Consider the following 17,868-nt stretch of genomic DNA (forward strand, 5'->3'; position numbering starts at 1 on the left):
CATTCGTTATCTAAAGTTTCCCCAGAGACAGAGACCCTAAATAGCCAGAAAAGAGGGTTTGGCTACCTAGGAGAGAGGATAGGCTAGCAACACCTGAAGGAGCCTATCAGAAGGAGTCTCTGACGTCACCGGGTGGCACTGGCAGTCCAGTGTGCCAGCAGCACCTCTGTTTCCAAGATGGCAGAGGTCTGGAGCACACTGGAGGAGCTCTGGACACCTCCCAGGGGAGGTGCAGGTCAGGGGAGTGGTCACTCCCCTTTCCTTTGTCCAGTTTCGCGCCAGAGCAGGGCTAAGGGGTCCCTGAACCGGTGTAGACTGGCTTATGCAGAAATGGGCACCAAATGTGCCCATGAAAGCATTTCCAGAGGCTGGGGGAGGCTACTCCTCCCCTGCCTTCACACCATTTTCCAAAGGGAGAGGGTGTAACACCCTCTCTCAGAGGACGTCCTTTGTTCTGCCATCCTGGGACAAGCCTGGCTTGACCCCAGGAGGGCAGAAACCTGTCTGAGGGGTTGGCAGCAGCAGCAGCTGCAGTGAAACCCCAGGAAAGGCAGTTTGGCAGTACCAGGGTCTGTGCTAGAGACCCGTGGGATCATGGGATTGTGCCAACAATGCCAGGATGGCATAGAGGGGGCAATTCCATGATCATAGACATGTTACATGGCCATATTCGGAGTTACCATTGTGAAGCTACATATAGGTAGTGACCTATATGTAGTGCACGCGTGTAATGGTGTCCCCGCACTCACAAAGTCCGGGGAATTGGCCCTGAACAATGTGGGGGCACCTTGGCTAGTGCCAGGGTGCCCTCACACTAAGTAACTTTGCACCTAACCTTTACCAGGTAAAGGTTAGACATATAGGTGACTTATAAGTTACTTAAGTGCAGTGTAAAATGGCTGTGAAATAACGTGGACGTTATTTCACTCAGGCTGCAGTGGCAGGCCTGTGTAAGAATTGTCAGAGCTCCCTATGGGTGGCAAAAGAAATGCTGCAGCCCATAGGGATCTCCTGGAACCCCAATACCCTGGGTACCTCAGTACCATATACTAGGGAATTATAAGGGTGTTCCAGTAAGCCAATGTGAATTGGTAAAATTGGTCACTAGCCTGTTAGTGACAATTTGAAAGAAATGAGAGAGCATAACCACTGAGGTTCTGATTAGCAGAGCCTCAGTGAGACAGTTAGTCACTACACAGGTAACACATACATATAGGCCACAAACTTATGAGGACTGGGGTCCTGACTAGCAGGGTCCCAGTGACACATAACAAACATACTGAAAACATAGGGTTTTCACTATGAGCACTGGGCCCTGGCTAGCAGGATCCCAGTGAGACAGTGAAAACACCCTGACATACACTCACAAACAGGCCTAAAGTGGGGGTAACAAGGCTAGAAAGAGGCTACTTTCTCACAAACCCTCTCTACCGCTTTCCTCTGTCACACCGCGACCCCCCAATTTAGGGTTCCCAGTATGTTTTTTTTTTACCAATTCCGGCACTGCCCTCATTACGGGCGGGTAAGCCAGAAGAATGCACTTGTAATCTCCGGTGCGGGTTGCCCTGAGTGACGCTTGCACTGGAGACGGTGTGGGCATTACAAGGGCAGCGCCGCTCCCCGCCCCTGTCTCAAACACAGCGTGTCCCTCGCAGTCTGTCTTTTGTGTCTACGGGCAGAAGATTAGTTGTGAAGGAGGCGGGGCTCTGACTATGGCTCGCCACGCCCCTGTCTCGGTACGCGCGGCGAGGGGCGTGTCCATCCCTGTTGCCAGGAGACGGTAAACACTGTAGCGAGAGAGCCTTGGAGGGCAGTGGAGGAGGGCAGTGGAGGAGGGCAGAGGGCACAGGTGAGGAGGGCCCAAGGAAGGTAGAGAAGGCAGCAGAGAAAGGATAACAGAAGAGGGGAGAAGGAGGCGGACACCTGAAGGAGCAAAGGGAGAAAAAGACGAATTGCAGGGGTGAACAGAAGAGTAGAGGGCAGAGGAAGGAGAGGGGCAGAGGAGGAGAGAGTGGAGGAAAAGAAGACACAGAAGGAGAGGTGAAGAGAAAGAGAAGGCAGAGGGAGGGCAGAGGACCAGTGGAGGACAGGGGAAGAGAAGAAGAACCAGGCCCATTTGGTACCAGAGAAGGCGCATAGGTGAGGTTACCAGCCCTAGAACGGGGGCAGACCCTGGGGGTCTGGTCTAGAGAGCACAAGGCGCCCCCATAAGCAGAGCGAGAGGACAGGGGCAAGAGACCTAGCCACCACGGCAAGGCCAGTCCAGGAGGTCACAATAACCTGTTGTAACTAGCACGGGTCTGAGGGCAAAATGGCAGGGCACGGCGCCGGGGCCCCTGGGGGCCGGGAGAAGGCCCCCCTCAACCAGGTGGTGCTGAACGCCATCCAGAGCGAGACCGTCAAGAAGGAGAAAAGGAGCCAGAAGCTGTACACAGAGTTCAACATCAACCCATTTCACAAGGGTAAGAGGGTACTGCAGCTATATCACAAGTGGGCTTAGAGGGTATAGCACCATCTCTAACATAGGAGGGTACAAAGGGTATATCATCAGCTCTGTGACAAGAAGGTAGATTACATCAATCCATTTCACAAGGGTAACAGGTTACTGCATTTACATCACAAGCGGGCATAGAGGGTATGGCATCATCTCTGTGACAAGAGGGTACAAAGGGTACAACATCATCCCTTTGACAAGTTTTACCATCAACCCATTTCACAAGAGTAAGAGGGTACTGCATTTACATCACAAGCGGGCATAGAGGGTATGGCATCATCTCTGTGACAAGAAGTTTTACCATCAACCCATTTCACAAGAGTCAGGGGTATAACTATCACAAGAGGTCACAGAGGAATTAATATCACAAGAAGGTGCAAAGGGTACAACTTCAAGTGTATGACAAGAGGGTACAACAACTATAACATCATCTATCACAAGAGGGTACAAAGGGTGTAACATCATTTCTATGACAAGAGGTTATAGCAGCAAACCCTTTTACAAGGGAAAGAGGGTACTGCATCTACAGCACCAGCGGGCATAGAGGGTATAGCACCATCTCTATCATAAGAGGGTACAAAGGGTATAACGTCATCTATCACAATAGAGTATAAAGGGTATAACATCATCTATCACAAGAGAGTACAAAGGGTATAATATCTCTGTGACAAGAGGTTATAGCAGCAAACCCTTTTACAAGAGTTATGGGGTAAATCATCTGTAGTACAGGAGGTCGAAGAGAGACAATTATCCTAATAACAAACGGGTATCAAGGGTATCAAATGTTCTGTTTCAGAAGAGGGTACAAAGGCTTTCACATCACAAGGGGGTACACAAGGTATAACATCGTCTGTACGACATGTTATAACATCAATCCACTTCATAAAGGTAAGAGAGTAAAGCATCTGTGTCACCTGAGGGTATAGATCTAATAACATCTCGTGTATATGACAAGGGTAAAAGGGTTCAAGGGGTTGGCTTCTCTATCAGAAAGGGTACACAATCAACTCTGTGAGAAGAGATTGTAACATCAGTTCACAAGGATTAGAGGGTACCTGGGGTGAAATACTCGCTGTGTCGTAAGAGGGTGTAACATGAATCAGTATCACAAGGCGTTATGGCGTCAGTCCCTTTCACCGAGGGTATAACATAATCACCATCACAAGAAGGTACATCTGTATCACAAGAGGGTATGACATCAATGTATTTCACAAGAGAAAGAGGCGGGAAGGTGGAGGACTAACTCCACACTGACACAATGTTACCTGCAGAAAACAGAGTCCAACCCCTTTTTCATTTTGCCACTCAAGAGTCACCCCTCCATACTCTGGCACCCGCACAGCCTTACCCCAGCGATGCTACACACCCCACTCCCAGCCCTCCGTCACTCTCCACAAACCACTGTACACGGTTGAAATCCTCCAACATTGGGGCCCTCCATCCACGCACAACCCACTCTCCCGACTGAGCACACCAGCCGCCGCCGTGCACGAGCATGCGCGCTGACCCCTTGTGACCTGCACCCACCCCCACATCTGCAGCCTCAGACTTACCCAAACCTCCAGCTGTACCCGGAGCCACCCCCACGCCATACACCTCTGTGCCGGCCTCACTACCTGGGACTTCCGCAGCTACTCACTGCCACGATGCCCACACATGTGCCACAGTGCCAACCCCAACCTCCCCCACAGATGCCTTCTTAAAATCAACAAAGCGGCCTCTCTCTGACAGCCTTGACAATGCCCCTCTTAGAGTGCCACGCACATACACACAGACAGTGAGGTATACACTCACATGCCCCCGCTTTACCCCTCCCTTCCTACTCACACTCCTGCTATTTCTGTAGGGCAAGTTTTGCCAAAAGGCAGGAGAGAGCTGGTCAGACTCACAGACCAGCATAAACCAATGCGTGATAGGAGAGGTAGCTGGTTGGTGGTCCGTTGTCTCTGTCTCAGTGATTGCGATGTGGTGTTGCTGGAGTTATTTCCCAGTGAATGATGTGTGGTGCGAGTAATGTGTCGTCTTTGTTACTCAGTGATGTATGAGCTCTGTGTACTGTAGCTGTTTCTGGTTCTCCGTGGCTGATGTGCAGTATGTGCTATTGTGCTGGGGTTCTGGTTCTGTTTCTCAGTGACTGACGTGCTGTGCGTATTGGACTTGTGTCTCTGTTTCAGTGACTGATATGCAGTGCAAGCTAAAGTTGTGTCTGTGTCTCAGTGATAGGCAAGCTGTGCACTGGAATTCCGTCTCCATTTCTCAGTGATTAATGTGCAGAGATGTCTGTTTCCTTCTGTAAGTGATTGGCATGCAGTGTAATCTGGCTGTTTGTCTCCACATTCTTCTCTCTGTTTGATGTTCAGTGTGTGCTTGAGTTCTGTCTCTGTGATTGAGGTGTAGTGTGTGCTGGAGCCCAGCTTCCTTCTGTAAGTGATTGGCATGCAGTGTGCAATGGTTGCTTGTCTCCACATTCTTCTCTCTGTGTTTGATGTTCAGTGTGTGCTTGAGTTCTGTCTCTGTGATTGAGGGGTAGTGTGTGCTGGAGGCCTGTTTCCTTCTGTAAGTGATTGGCATGCAGTGTGCAATGGTTGCTTGTCTCCACATTCTTCTCTCTGTGTTTGATGTTCAGTGTGTGCTTGAGTTCTGTCTCTGTGATTGAGGTGTAGTGTGTGCTGGAGCCCTGTTTCCTTCTGTAAGTGATTGGCATGCAGTGTGCAATGGTTGCTTGTCTCCACATTCTTCTCTCTGTGTTTGATGTTCAGTGTGTGCTTGAGTTCTGTCTCTGTGATTGAGGTGTAGTGTGTGCTGGAGCCCTGTATCCTTCTGTAAGTGATTGGCATGCAGTGTGCAATGGTTGTTTGTCTCCACATTCTTCTCTCTGTGTTTGATGTTCAGTGTGTGCTTGAGTTCTGTCTCTGTGATTGAGGTGTAGTGTGTGCTGGAGCCCTGTATCCTTCTGTAAGTGATTGGCATGCAGTGTGCAATGGTTGCTTGTCTCCACATTCTTCTCTCTGTTTGATGTTCAGTGTGTGCTTGAGTTCTGTCTCTGTGATTGAGGTGTAGTGTGTGCTGGAGCCCTGTATCCTTCTGTAAGTGATTGGCATGCAGTGTGCACTGGTTGCGTGTCTCCACATTCTTCTCTTTGTGTTTGATGTTTAGTGTGTGCTTGAGTTCTGCCTCTGTGATTGAGGTGTAGTGTGTGCTGGATGCCTTTTTCCTTCTGTAAGGGATTGGCATGCAGTGAGCACTGGTTGCTTGTCTCCACATTCTTCTCTCTGTGTGATGTTCAGTGTGTGCTTGAGTTCTGTGTCTGTGATTGAGGTGTAGTGTGTGCTGGAGCCCAGCTTCCTTCTGTAAGTGATTGGCATGCAGTGTGCACTGGTTGCTTGTCTCCACATTCTTCTCTCTGTGTTTGATGTGGTGAGTTCTGTCTCCTTTTCTGATTGATTGGCAGGCAGTGTTTGCTGGAAGTCTGTCTGCACCTTAATTTCTCAGTGTTTGATGTGCGAGGTGTGGCTGAGTTCCATCTCCGTGACTGGGGTATAGTGTGTGCTCGAGTTCTGTCCCTTTCCCTAATTTATTGATTTGCAGTATATGCTGGTTGTTTGTCTCCATCTCGCTGTAATTGATGTGTAGTGAGATCTGTCTCTTCTCAGTGAGTGATGTGCAGTGTTCTATGGCTGTTTGTCTTCGCCATCTCTCAGTGATTGGTATGAAGTGAGCTTTGATTCCTTCATTGAGTAATTAGCATGCAGTGTATGCTGGAAGTCTGTCTCCACCTTCTTCCAGTGTGTGCTTGAGTTAAGTCTCTGTGGTTGATGTGCAATGCAGTGTGCTAGAGTCTTTGCTCTCTTTCTCTCCGTGATTGGCATGAAGTCTGACCCGGAAGTATGTTTCCTCATTCAATTCTCAGAAACTGACGTCAGATGTACCCTTGGATTTTTTTGACTCTTTGATCCTTTCTTCTTTGGACCTGACCCATTCTCTTTTCTTTTCACACAGTTGAGGTGGTGGCTGGAAAGCCCATGTCTTGGCATGATAACTTGGAGGAAGTCGTAGATGGTAAGAACCTCTGCTTCCCTTGACTTTGCGACTGTCCAGAATTGGTGGCGAACTGTGCTAATGTTTATGAATAAATGGGTGTTTGCTGCTTCTGTTTGTTATATCTTCTTCGTATTTTTTATACTTTTTCCCTAATTGTTTTGAATTGTGTTTTGCTATATATTATATTTTTAACTAAACTATATTTTCAGCACAATTGTAGCCTTTCTGTTTTCATGCAGTTTAAAGTTTACGCAGCAAAATAACCACTGCCTTATTAAGTTGGTTTAGACAGTCTGCATCTCTTGATCTATGGGCCAGAACTAAACAAGGACTCACTATTTCATCCATCCTCAGCTTATAAAACATGAGGATCTTGAATGCGAGGGTTCCAGAAGCCTCTATGCGCCCTTTGAGGGTCCTCGCCTCTTCCAAGCCTGCTCTTTCCTTGCTTCAGCCGGGAGAGATAGCCTCTTCCAGGTGTTGTCCATAGAGCCTCTACTTACTACCATCCATGTTGATAAAGATGGCATTACTACATTGATCAAGATTACTTGACTTACCTGTGACTTTTTCATACTTGCCGCACATCAGTTTTCGAGGAGTGTTCCACGAGTTGGCTGACAGCAGAGCTTTGCACACTCCTGCCACCATAAAACCCCTTTCTAGTCTTTTGTGTGGGGGCAGTGCAAGGCAAAAACAGTGAAAATTGAATATATGGCCCCACGGATGGTCCTTTATATTACACAGTTGGTAACAATCAAAGCAATCTTTCTTGCAGACAGGAAGGAGCTCCTCTTGTATCCACATCTGGAGCACTTGATCTCAGAAATTATGATTATGATTAGTTATGATTCCCTAGTTCTGTGCACGCAACCACCACCCTCCGTTGAGTGAAGTCTGACACCAGCACTCAGGCCAGATCTGCAATGGCCAGGAGGCAGGTCTTTCAACTGGCGAATCTTCAGCAGGTGATCCCATCCTTTCCCCATCTGGTAACTGAGTCACATGGTGGAAGCCTTCGGCTGTAGAATCCAAGGAACAAAACATGTCCATACTCCAGTAAACTCCGGGTATGAAGACTGCTATGAAGTGCCCCAGCCCTGTCCATATCATGACTATTGCTTCATTTGTGAAAGAAGAGGTGCTGGGCCCAGAGGTTTGCTCAGAAGCCCACAGCCGGTGCTATCCGTGGTCACAGTGCTAAACACCAAGACCGCAAGCTCTTGAGTCCACCTCATGGTCTTCTCGTTCACCACCAGGCAACCTTTCCCCCTCTATCTCACTCCTGCAGGTTCGTTTTCTCTCTTTGGCATTGTTTTTCCATCTTTCTGTTCCTCCTACTTCCACCCTTGGTGTGTTTGCCCTCTCTTGCTCTTGGTCAGTCTGGTGAGGAAAAATAAGTGCTGGTTCCTAACATGAGTACCGGTGCCCCACCTGCAGCCACACTTCAAATTAAGCACTGATCATGATGCGTTAGCAAGAAGTGCCTGTTTATCGTGCACCTTTGTTCATGCAACTGCACTTAGAGTGAAAAGGAAGCGGCTAGAGGCAGTCAGAGGGCATCCATCTGCTTGCACCCCTGTAATTTCAACCATTTTCTCTTTCCATATTAAGTCCGCCTCCATCTCTTTATGGTTCTTATATCTGGTTATTTCTACTTATCATTTTCTAATTATTAACCTCCTGCGGTCTCATGCTTTCAATAAAGAATTGTTTATACATGTGTTTATTTTGGCCCATTATCAGAGTCAAATGTAATGTGATGACACTTCCTGTGAGGGAGGTCAACTAGGGGGTCAAACACATTAGAAGACATTTTGTCAACCTCTGATTCTGGTGGAAGGATATCACTGTAGCGGGGGCGAGAAAGATGTTTATGAAGGCGCGACACGGACGTGATGTTTAATCTGTTCTAAAAGAAAAGATTAAACTATCTGGAAAAGAATCATTACAAGTCAATCAGTAATCTGACTGTGCCCTGCTCCCACCCTCTACTTACCATAGCTAAGTTAGGTGATGGTGGCCTGCGGCTGTCTCCTTCAAGGATGTGGTGCTGCAGATTGCCTGGGTCCTCTCGCTTCTCCTCCCGGTCCATTTTGCTTCAGAACCATCAGCCATAGTAGCCTCCCACAGTTCCTTTGGACGGTTGCAGCCCGTCTGACTGCTGTGTGTAACTTGACGTGTTCTCACCCACAGAAAGCTTCCTGACCGCAATCCACCAAGCTGCGCTGGAACCCACCAAGAAGTACACAGAACCGCAGACCACCAGTCAGGAGATTGGCTGGTACTCTGCTCCCCTGGTGAGTGCTGTGCTGACCTCTGCAGGCAGGGAATGGTTGGGATGCTCCCTTTCAGGGGATTATTGATGTGTGCAGAGACATCACTCCTTTATTGACTACTCTACTAGAATTCCTTCCTTCTCCCATCTTATATCTCCTGCAGCTGTCGTACATTTCGGAACCATCTCCGGTTTTCAAAGGTTTAATTTTCTTCTTCATATTCTGCATCTTAAGCTTGGTTTATTTGTGCCTTTTTTTTCCTCTAGCCACCTCTCTGCTTTTCATGGCTCCATCTTCCTAGGCCTTTCTCCCACCTGCCTTATCTCTGAACTTTGAGCTCTGTCTTTTGCCTTTGATATCTAATGTTTGTCCCTTGTCTTCTCCGACTCTCTTAAATATCTCAACTGATTCTTTCATCCTGTCATTCTCTCTAAAATTCTTTGTCCATCTTCTGCTTGCCCTGGCTGCCTGAAACTCTGGATTGGTTGTCTGTCTCTGTCTGTAACCTGTAGCTGCACCCATGACTTATCTCCTTCCTCCTAGGGGCTCTGGAGTCCCTGGCTTGTCACCTGCCTCTTTTAGCTCTGTATAACCAGTGTCCAACAGCAACCGTATCCTACCTCCAACTTCTAACTCTACGTAACCTCTAGCACATCTCCTGCCTCTGTCTACGCCCTGCGACCCCTATCCAGCAATCTCCAGCTACCTGTGACCTTCAGATCCGTCTCCTGCATCAACCTGCTACCTGTGACCCACATCCAGTCTCTAACTAGCTTGTGATCTCCAACTGATCTCATGCCTCTCCGATCTCCTTGAGGTCCTTATTCTGTATCTAGTCACCTCCAGCTCTAAATCCAGACCCCACCAGCTTGGTATTCTTCATCCCATATCCTGCCACATCCAGCACCCTGTGATCCATAGCCCTACTCCTGCCTCCAGCAGCTGTCTGAGACCTGTATCCCATCTCTGGCATTGCCTTGTCTGTAGCCCCTAACCCCAACCTATACCCACCAGTCCCCATGATCCATACGAGGTGTCCTTGTGATCCGTACCAGGTGTCCTATCATCTCCAGCACAGTATAGCGCTTAGCACCTCTCCTGCCTCCACTAGCTCCTCCCGGTGATCCATCACCAACCTTGCCAAAATCTTGGTTATTCTTTGTCTCTCCTGATGTTTGAAAATCTGTATTGGACCTATTCATGTCTTGTCAGTCTTTCACCACAATGCTATTTAGTTGCCTTTTTTCCTCTCGCAGATCTCTGAAGTCTCATACACATAATTTCTCTTCCAGTACTCTTTGAGATTCTTTATTTTCCATTTTCTTCTCATGATTCCCAAACCCCCTCATCCCTTGTCTCTTGTTGCTCTTTGACATCATCTATAGGCCATTTTGCTGTTAGCTCTGAAGTCTCTTGCCAACCCCTCACCTGTTGCTCTTTGACGTTCTTCATTTGCCTTTATCCTACAATAGTTCTCTGGTCTCAGGCAGATTCTTGTCCTCTGTTACTTGTGGTTCATTACCCATCTTGTGATGCCCATAAAATCAGGCTTTCTTTCTCATCTGCTGTCTCCAAACTCTGTCATGCATCCTTGCAGTCTGCTCCCCAGTAGATGGGTAAGGCCCTCTGCTTTTACATGAACAAAGCAAATTCCAATCCAGCAGCCAGAATCATCCTGATCCTTTCTGTTGCCATTCATTTTTAGATAAACAGAGATGTGAATGACCGCCGGCTGAACTTCCATCGCTTTAAAACTGAAATCACAAAGTACATGGAGGCTGCTTGGTGTCAGAAGGAGCAGACCGTGAATCTGCAGTAGATTCTCATGGAACGTACATTAGCCCTTGGAAAGGGTTATGCCCATGGGCAGGAGACAAGGGTGGGGGGTGGGTGTAATGGAAGGAGAGGGTTAAATGTGTAAATTGTAAGATATAATACATTGTTGCAATCTTATTTGTGGTTGATTCAGTGTGAAATTTGTGTAACTGGCCGCAAAAAAAGGTAACAAGACATGGAAAGATTATTCTTCCAAAAACTTGGAACTGACAAACCCCCATCTCTTTGACAGTGTCAACCCCCAGATTAATGTACTATATGTATAGTTAGTTTTCCTTACATATGGAAGCAAGATGGCTGTGCACAAGGAAACCCCATAAGAAGTGCTCAGGCTTGTGGTCACGTACCAAGTAAATATTGAAAACTGTCTCTGCATCAACTTCCTGGAACAGCATTCTTTTTTGGATAGTAAAGAGCAAATATTACCTGCTCTGGAATGAGGCTGAGGGTGCACTCTGGCTGACTGGACACTGGTCTTGCCTTGTAGTTAGTAGAGCTCAGCTGGGTGAAAATACATGAGATGAGGTTTCCACCCATCCAAGGCCGTTCCAGCGACTGTCTCAAAATGACTGTCTGATGGTCCTTAAATAGGCTGACGTTTTCTGCATGGACGGTCATTTCTTCGAGGATGGCTCTCCTGTGATCTTCTCAGGCCCCTTCACCTGATGGTTGGTCTGTGAGGCGTAACCATCATAAGTTTTGGGTGTTGGCCTAGGATAACTACTTGGCAGTGGTGAAATCAGTACACTGGACAGTGCTGATCTGGTTTTACTTAGTCTAAGGATTTTTGATTCACCACTCAGGGATTTACCTTCTTAGAATGGAAGTATGGGTGAGTGGATGCTTTTGTTTGCAGAAAGTTCTAGGGCAAGCTGTCACTCTGTGATGTCACCGTAGAGTGGAACGTGAGCGAATGTCAGTTGCGTGTTGAAGCATAATTGGCTTCAAAATCAATTTTATTAATCTGAAACAGCTTCCCATCACAGAATTGTTATTCTTTTTTTTAACAATCAAATCCCAGGAACATTCAGCAAGTCAAATATATTGCTGAGGGATGTTGCTACGTGGTACTATGCTGCTCGTAGAAATCTTTTTTTTCTCTTTGTGTAATTACTATGGCCGCATCACAGATAACCCATCATCACTTTTTGAACTACTTTAACATCTGTCCATCAGCCCTAGAAAAAAATTCTTATTGGAGGTAATTTCAAATTTCTTCTCATGCTGTTCCTTATTTCGTCTAATAAGAAAAGAGCCCAGAATAAACCTCGAACAGCGAAAGACGTCTACTCATTGTGTGAAGTCTGGGGTGTATCGGCTATGTGGCGTCATTGTAATCCTATGGGTATTTATAACACTTGTCACTCGGGTTAACAAGGATCGACCTCTCAACTATTGTTTCAAAAGCATTAAAAAAAAGATATCTTCCTCCAAGTCTTTCAGATCATGCTCCAGAAGGGAGGCACCCAGCTGAGGGGACCTCACTGAAAGTTTAATAAGCAGCTCTTGATTATTCCTGAGTTTATGAGCCGCATGGAAGATTTCATTATGCTATTCTTTCATGAAAACGTGGGTTCTGTAGATCAGTCTTATCTAGCAGGCTTTTAAAACTAAGACATGCGGGCAGATATGAGCTCTTCCCACATTTATATGAGCATTGAATCAGCAACAAAGAACTAAGCTTCAAATTGATCTTGCAAAAGCTGTAAAAAAATTGGTATGACTCTACGGACCAGCATTCATCAAGAAGGTGAACAAGTAGGTATATTTCTGGCCCAAATGGCTCTGGAAAATCCTGCTCGTAACTTGATAGAAGTAGGTACTATAGGAGCGGGCTGGAGTCAAATAGCCAGAGGAAAGTTCAGATATGTGCTGATCATTTTAATGAGCTCTATCATTTGGACACCCCCCATAAATAACTAAGACTAAATCACAAGCAATTAGCACATAGGTAATTGAACATTTGATATTTATGTACAGAGAGATCCCTTCTATTGCCTACAACTTGGAACAAAAACCTGGTACAGGAAATATTTCATTACATCCCAGACAAAGGGTTAACATTTCATAATTAATAATCTTATAGCCCATGGGTGAAATTTTCTGAGAATGTTAAAGTGAAGCACTTGATAGTTTCTTTAGTAAATATTCCTTGTATCTGACGGATGTAGATAATGCCAAACTATTGAGAGCTGCTGTCGCTGGCAAAGGTTCCCAAGTAGCAATGTTACCGAGTAGCATATGACTGTTCTAATATTTACTTATGTGACTTGACAGTTTTTTGCCCGATTCCTTTTACTGCTTTGGGCCTCCTTCTCACCCAGACATGGGCTTTTATTAGGATTTGTGTTTTGACTTGAAATGATGTAGTAAGGAAATGTACCATACAAACACCCACTATCTCTGGCCAGGACGTAAAATGTAATTCAATTTTTTTTGCCTGAATCATTGATTCTAAAAGGTATATTTAAAATGCATTTCACCCAGCTACTCCCTCGGGTCTCCAAATGGGGTAATTTACTCACATAGGCTTTGAGTAGAGGGAGGGGATAATGTGCCCCCATTTCATAACTGCTCCTCAAGAAAGTGAGGCAATAAATTTAGGTAAGTGAAAATCTTCACAACATTCCAGCTTCCTCATAAAATGCAAACTAAGATACTTACATGGATTTACCTCTTGCTCTTTACCTCTTAAAGACCATATAAAGTGCTTTTTTTTTTACCCAAAAACATTATTTTGGTTTTATCTGCATTCATAACCAAGTTCCCTTGCAACAGTTAACAAACATCGTCAAAACCAGTAGTTCATGCCTCGGCAGGCTGGTTTGAAGGTTAATTAAAAAATAAATATATATATATATGTATGTATATATATATATATATATATATATGTATGTATATATATATATATATATATATATATATATATATATATATATATATATACACACGTACACACACACGGAAAATGTTACTTACCCAATAGACATCTGTTTGTGGCATGTAGTGCTGCAGATTCACATGATTTGCATAAGTCCACCATCTAGTGTTGAGCTTGGAGTGTTACAAGTTGTTTTTCTTCGAAGAAGGTTTTCGAGTCACGGGACCAAGCGACTCCTCCTCTCAGTAATACTGCGCATGGGCATCGAGTCTTTTGTTAGATTGTTTTCCCGCAGAAGGGTGAAGTAAAGAGTGTATAAATGTATATGTAGATATATTGTAAAGAAAGGAGATGTCCATGCAATGTATATACATATTTACAATATAATGCACTACAACGGCCACAGACTCCCAAGGAGGAGGGAAGGTGCATGTGAACCTACAGCACTACATGCCACGAACAGATGCCTACTGGGTAAGTAACATTTTCCGTTCAATGGCATGTGTAGCAGTAGATACACATGCTTTGCATAGACTGTAAAGCAGTCCCCTCCTAAAATAAGCGGTGGTTAGTCTGTAGGAGTTGGAGTCGTTTGAAATAGTGTTCTAAGTACTGCTTGTCCAACGTTTGCTTGTTGGCAAGATAACACATCCACACAGTAGCGTTCAGTAAATTTGTGTCGTGCAGACCATGTGGCAGCTTTACATATGTCAACCATTGGCATATTGCCTAAATATGCCATTGAAGCTCCCTTTTTCCTAATGGAATGTGCTTTACGAGTTTTTGGTTACTGTATTTTAGCTTTAAGATATCAAGTTTGAATACACTTCACTATCCATCCACCTAATCCTTGCTGTTTTGAAATAGAATTACCTTTGTGAGGTTCTGCAAATGCCACAAAGAGTTGTTTTGATTTTCTGAAATCTTTTATTCTGTCTGTATAGTACATGACAGCTCTTTTAACATCAAGGGAGTGAAGAGCTCTTTCACCAACTGAATCTGGCTGTGGAAAGAAGACTGGCAATTCCACTGACTGATATAAAAAGGTGAAACCACCTTTGGTAGGAATTTTTGATTTGTTCTAAGAACTAATTTGTCTTTATGGATTTGAAAGAAAGGTTCTTCTAAAGTGAACGCTTGAATTTTGCTAACTCTTCTTAAAGAAGTGATTGCTACCAAGAAAGCAACTTTCCATGACAGAAACTGCAGATTACAAGAAGGCATGGGTTCAAAAGGTGGCCCCATCAGTCTTCTGCGTACAATATTAAGATTCCACATAGAATGGAGGACTCTGGGTGGAATAACCCTTTTAAGACCTTTCGTAAAGACCTTTATAACAGGAATCCTAAACAGTGAAATCTGTTGTCTGTTTTGACGGTAAGCAGCTATAGGTGTTAAATGAATCCTAACAGATGAATATGCCAGATTTACCTTTTAGAAGTGTAGCAAATAGCAAATAATATCCTGTACTGAAGCTTCAAGTTGATAAATATTTTTGGGTTGACCGCCATGCGGTTACCGCCAAATGACCGCGGCGGCCATTCTGGCTTTCCCGCTGTGCTGGCGGGCGACCGCCAAAAGGCCGCCCGCCAGCACAGCGGGAAAGACCCAGCAACGATGAAGCCGGCTCCGAATGGAGTAGCACCCGTCGCGAATTTCAGCGTCTGCTAGGCAGACACTGAAATTCTTTTTGGGGCCCTCTTACGGGGACCCTTGCAGTGCCCATGCCATTGGCATGGGCACTGCAGGGGCCACCAGGGGCCCCGCGGCACCCCCTACCTCCATCCTGTTCCTGGCGGGAGACCCGCCAGGAACAGGATGGCGGTAGGGGGTGTCAGAATCCCCACGTGCTCCGCCGCCATGGAGGATTCTCAAGGGCAGCGGAAAGTCGGCGGTACACCGCCGACTTTCCGTTTCTGGCCGCGGCTGAACCGCCGCGGTCAGAATGCCCAGCGGTGCACCGCCAGCCTGTTGGCGGTGCTACCGCGGTCATTCGCCCTGGCGGTTTTTACCGCCAGGGTTAGAATGACCCCCAAAATGTTTCCATTTAGCTGCATAACATTGTCTAGCTGTGGGTTTGCGTGCTTCTTTTAGAATATCCATACACTCAGATGGAAGTTGTAAATAGCCAAACTGTATGACTTCAGGAGCCAAATCGCCGGGTTGAGTGTGCTGGGATTTGGATGTCTAATTTGGCCTTTTCTTTGAGTCAACAAATCTGGTCTGTTTGGCATCTTGTGATGTGGTACTGCAGACAGGTCCAATAGTGTTGTGTACCAATGTTGACGTGCCCATGTGGGAGCTATGAGTATCATAGTGAGTGAAGTTTGTTTCATATTTTTTTTTTCGGAGATGGAATTAGTGGGAGAGGTGGAAAAGTGTAAACAAATATCCCTGACCAGTTCATCCCTTGGATTGAGGATGTGGGTACCTGGATGCGAAGCTCAGGCATTTTGCATTTTCTTTTGTGGCGAAAAGGTCTATGTCTCGGGTCCCCCACATTTGGAAGTATTGATGAATTACTTGTGGGCGAAATTCCCATTTGTGGACTTGTTGCTGCATCATGCTTAAGAGGTCCGCTAGTTGATTGTGTATCCCTGGAAGATACTTTGCTAGTAATTGAATGTGATTGTGAATTGCCCAATTCCAAATTGTCTGTGCAAAAATGGACAATGGAGATGAGTCCCCCTCTCCCACGGTTTTGCAGATAATACATTGTGGTCATATTGTCTGTCTGTATTAACACTACCTTGTGTGTGATTTGTGTCTGAAAAGCTTTGAGTGCTAGGAACCCTGCTAGTAATTCCAAATATGTTATGTAAAAAGTCTGCTGAATTGAGTTTCCTTCCCCCTGTATAGTGAGGTTGTTGAGATGAGCTCCCAACCTATTAGTGATGCATCTGCTGTGATTGTGGTCTGAGGCACAGGGTCCTGAAATGGCCACACCTTTGATAGGTTGGTGTAATTCCACCATTGCAGAGGGGGGTGAGTCTGGTGGTCCAACAACAATAGATCCTGAATTTGACCCTGTGCCCGAGACCATTGTTGAGAAAGACACTGCTGTAGTGGTCACATGTGCAGACTTGCATCGGCTGTGCATGAAGCCATCATTCCTAATAGTTTCATCGCTAGCTTTACTGTATAAGTGTGGTTGTATTGTAGTTGAGATATGAGATTGTGAAATGTTTGGGTCCTTACTGGGTTTGGATATGCTAATCCTGATTGAGTGTTTAGAATTGTTCCCAGATATGGTTGTATCTGTGTTGGTTGCAGGTGAGATTTGTGGTAATTGATTGTGAATCCTAGATTGTGTAGGATGTCTATGGTATATTGAGTATGTTGTTGACCAGTTTGAATTGTAGTGGCTTTTACGAGCCAGTCGTCTAAGTATGGGAAAACATGCATATGTTGTCTCCTGAGGAATGCTGTAACAACTGCTAAGCATTTGGTGAACACCCTTGGTGCTGTTGTTACCCTGAATGGCAGCATTTTGAATTGGTAGTGCTTTCCTGCTATGACAAACCTTAGGTATTCTCGATGTGCTGGATATAAGGTAATGTGGAAAAAAGCATCCTTGAGGTCTAATACTGTAATGTAAACTTATTTTTGTAGTAGGGGAATGATGTCTTGTAGAGTGACCATATGAAAGTGTTCTGAAAGGAAGTATCGATTGAGGGGTCTGAGATCTAAAATTGGTCTTAGAGTACCATCTTTCTTTTGTATGAGGAAGTATAGTGAATATACTCCGGATTCCTGTCGTGATATAGGCACTCTATGGCTCCTTTGAGTAGTACCGATTGTACCTCTTGTTTTATTAAGAGGGGAATGTTCCTGAGTAAGTCTGTGTGAACGAGGGGGAACGTTTGGTGGAGTAGAAATGAGTTCTAGACAATAGCCATGTTGGATAATTGATAGAACCCATTGATCTGTGGGGATTTGTAAGAAGTCACTGTTTTGTTGAGGAAGAGGAACCTCTGGGAGAGGCTGATTTACCTCTTCCGCTATAACTAGGTCCTCTATAAGAGCCTCTGAATGAAACTCTGTAAAAGAAGTGTGGCCCTTGTTTTTGTTGTGAGGTGGATGGTTTGAAACCACCCCTAAATTGTGGCCTACGAGAAGCACCTCTACTGGGTGTGGTGTATAATGCACCCATAGCTTTAGCTGTTTCTGAGTCCTTTTTAAGTTTATCTATTGAGGTATCTACTTCTGGCCCAAATAAATGTTGTTTATCGAAGGGGATTTTTACCACCTCTTGCTGTATCTCTGGCCTAAATCCTAAAGCTTTTAGCCATGCATGTCTTCTGATGATTATACTGGTGTTGACTCCCCTTGCTGGT

General features: G+C 45.5%; 1 protein-coding gene across 1 annotated transcript; it reads left to right on the forward strand.

Moving 5' to 3' along the window:
- Positions 1–1,778: 1,778 nt before the first annotated feature.
- On the forward strand, positions 1,779–10,767 carry CFAP144 (cilia and flagella associated protein 144). The gene is made up of 4 exons (XM_069227783.1): positions 1,779–2,462; positions 6,494–6,553; positions 8,732–8,835; positions 10,520–10,767. Exons 1-4 carry the CDS (start codon positions 2,312–2,314, stop codon positions 10,631–10,633), a joined length of 429 nt encoding a protein of 142 aa, XP_069083884.1. The 5' UTR covers positions 1,779–2,311; the 3' UTR covers positions 10,634–10,767.
- Positions 10,768–17,868: the final 7,101 nt, after the last annotated feature.

The sequence above is a fragment of the Pleurodeles waltl genome, chromosome 4_1 (assembly GCF_031143425.1).
Source record: "Pleurodeles waltl isolate 20211129_DDA chromosome 4_1, aPleWal1.hap1.20221129, whole genome shotgun sequence".
Classification (NCBI taxonomy): domain Eukaryota; kingdom Metazoa; phylum Chordata; class Amphibia; order Caudata; family Salamandridae; genus Pleurodeles; species Pleurodeles waltl.

What these genes read in the sequence shown, in the direction of transcription:
- CFAP144 (XM_069227783.1), top strand. Translation starts at nt 2,312, where the DNA reads ATGGCAGGGCACGGCGCCGGGGCCCCTGGGGGCCGGGAGAAGGCCCCC. An exon ending in CTTGGAGGAAGTCGTAGATG is followed by an intron (nt 6,554 to 8,731) that starts GTAAGAACCTCT and finishes TCTCACCCACAG; the next exon opens with AAAGCTTCCTGACCGCAATC. An exon ending in GCTGGTACTCTGCTCCCCTG is followed by an intron (nt 8,836 to 10,519) that starts GTGAGTGCTGTG and finishes ATTCATTTTTAG; the next exon opens with ATAAACAGAGATGTGAATGA.